The sequence below is a fragment of the Centrocercus urophasianus genome, unplaced genomic scaffold (genome assembly GCF_019232065.1).
Source record: "Centrocercus urophasianus isolate 14NV4802_14NV808 unplaced genomic scaffold, USGS_Curo_1.0 seq_1460, whole genome shotgun sequence".
Lineage (NCBI taxonomy): Eukaryota > Metazoa > Chordata > Aves > Galliformes > Phasianidae > Centrocercus > Centrocercus urophasianus.
Window position 1 is genome coordinate 1 of NW_024884654.1, and position 2,373 is coordinate 2,373.

Consider the following 2,373-nt stretch of genomic DNA (forward strand, 5'->3'; position numbering starts at 1 on the left):
GTAATGAGGGGAATGGGGGAGGAAACCCCCCCCATCTCCACCCCAAGGAACCCAATCAGAGGGGAGCAGCCCTGAGCTTCGAATGTGGTGGTGGGTGAGCACGTGGAGGGGCGGGGCTAGGAGGAAGGGGGCGGGGCTAAGAGGAAGGGGGCGGGGCTTGCAGGGCGGGTGAGGCGATGCTGAACCCTACGTGGATGGGGGAGGTGGGGACACGCGTGGGGAATGGGACACTCAGATACGGGGACACGACTGGGAACACAGAGAGAGGGTGATGGGAGGGCGCAAATGGGGACAAACGGGAAAGGGACACGAATGGGGCCCAGGCGTGGAGACACTCTGGGAACTCGCGGGGAGGGGGACGGGATGGGGACGGGATGGGCACGGGATGGGGACAGCCGGAGCCACGCGTGGAGGTGACACCTCCAGAGCCACGCGGGCGCAGCCGGGGCAGAACACCCCCCAGCGACCATCGAGTCGGCTCCGAGCTGCCTAGAGCGGCCCCTCCGCGCCGGCCCCGCCCCCCGCGCGTCTCGTTGCCGTGAGAACGCGCGCTGCCGTTGCTATGGAGACGGAGCGGAGGAGCGGGATGGCGAGCGCCGCCCGCGGCCTGCAGGGCCTCAACGGGACCCCCGCCAACCCCCCCGGCTCCATGCAGCCCTCCAGCCGCTTACGGAGACGGGCACGGAGCACCGAGGTGGATGAGAGCCTGTTTGGGGTAAGGGGGGACGGTGGGGCTTCTCCCACCTCCTTGGGCCTGGAAACCCCCCCCAGGCCTCGACCCCAAACAATGGGCCTGAGACCCCCCCCCTCTGCCCTCCACACGTGGGCCTGGGACTTTCCCCCCGCTCCCCAGGCCTGGGCCAACCCCTTCATTTTGGGCCGGAGGGGCTGAACACCCCCTCAGCACTTTGGGCTTTGCTGTAGGGAAGGCCTGTGTTTGTTTTGTTTCTTTTGGGGGGGGAGGGGGCACACAGCCACCAACCCCAGCAGTGTTTGCCCCCAACCTGCGCCCTATGGCCCCATAGCACAGCTTTATGGCACCCAACGCCCTTCAGCTCCAAGGCTGCAGCTCTGGGTGCCGCCCCGTGTCCCCAGTTCCACCCCATTGGGATCCCTATGGAGGTTCTGCCCCCCCCGTCAGCACTGCAAGCCAGACCTCCTGCCAAAAAACAGCAGCAAGAAATCGCTCTTTTCAAGGAGAGGAAGGAAAGACGACGTCACAACGGCCGCCTCAGCTCTGGGCTCCATCCCCAGCAGCTGCTCCGTGCAGTTGTCACAGCCTGACAACATTCCTACAATCATTAATTGGGTTCTTGGAGGCGGATCCCGTCCCGTTCTCCAGGCTCTGAGGCTGGCGGTGCTGAAGGCAGCCGTTATCTGCTGGCAGTGCAGCCCAGCCCTGTCATTAAACACGCAGCTGATAACGGTGATGGATGAGAAATGAACCCTGAGGGCACCGAACTGCCCGGCCCGGCCCATGGGGTTGAGCCCCACTGCGGGGTGTGGGGTTGGGCACAGGGCTGCTTCTGGACCCACAGATTTTAGGAGGAAATTCAGTATTCAGAGAGTTCCTCGCAGAGCTGTGGGCGCCCCAGCCTTGGAGCCGGAGGCCGTGGAGGGGCTGTGGGCGACCTGAGCTGATGGGAAGCACGCAGCCCATGGCAAGGGGGGGATTTGGGGTCCCTCCCAACCCAGCTGTATGGGGATCCCACGGCTCTGTGATATTTGGGGTCCTTTCCGCCCCTGCCGCGCTGCGATCCCGTGGCTCTGGGATCTTTAGGGTCCCTTTTAACCCGGCTGTGGCCTCACATCCCTCCCCGAGGAGGCGGTGGAACAAACAGCCCCACCTCCAAGCGCACGGAATGGGGGGGGGGGGGGGTTGGGGATCCGCCCCATAGAGAGCGTGGCTTCGCTAGATGGCGATGTCACCTCGAGCGCGGGGACCTCGGCGGCGCTGCTGCGCCGGGAGAAGCGGGAGGAGGCGGAGCGGGACCCGGTGTGGGGTTTCCTGAGATCTGGGGGCACTTTGGGGGGATTTCTGCCCCCTCCCCCCCCCCTTTTTTTTTTTGCGGGGTCTCCCGGCGCCGGGGGGGGGTTTTTGCAGGGGTCCCCCCCCCCCCCAGCTTTGGGATCCCCGCTTTGGGGTTTTTCCTTGCAGCCTCACGGCCCCATTGTGCTCCTACGGGATGCGCGCAGCTCTCCAAAATCAGCGCCCGGCGCTCAGCACCGCCCCGAAACCATCCGTCTGCTCGGCAACGGCCTCATCCGCAGCCTCGTGTGAGTCGCGCCCCCCCAAAGCCCCCCAACGCCCTCACAGACCCCACAAACCCCCCTCAGCCCCTCCCCAAACAACCCCCCGTCCCCCCCCCAGGT

At 65.9% G+C, this 2,373-nt stretch overlaps 1 protein-coding gene across 1 annotated transcript in view; it reads left to right on the forward strand.

The window, feature by feature from the left end:
- Positions 1-562: 562 nt before the first annotated feature.
- Positions 563-2,373, forward strand: part of LOC122158536 (cilia- and flagella-associated protein 45-like) — a 7,176-nt gene continuing 5,365 nt past the window's right edge. The window contains exons 1-3 of the mRNA XM_042815269.1: positions 563-715; positions 1,823-1,996; positions 2,105-2,277. Of these exons, the coding sequence (XP_042671203.1) occupies positions 563-715; positions 1,823-1,996; positions 2,105-2,277 (500 nt within the window). The remainder of the gene's footprint in view (positions 716-1,822; positions 1,997-2,104; positions 2,278-2,373) is intronic.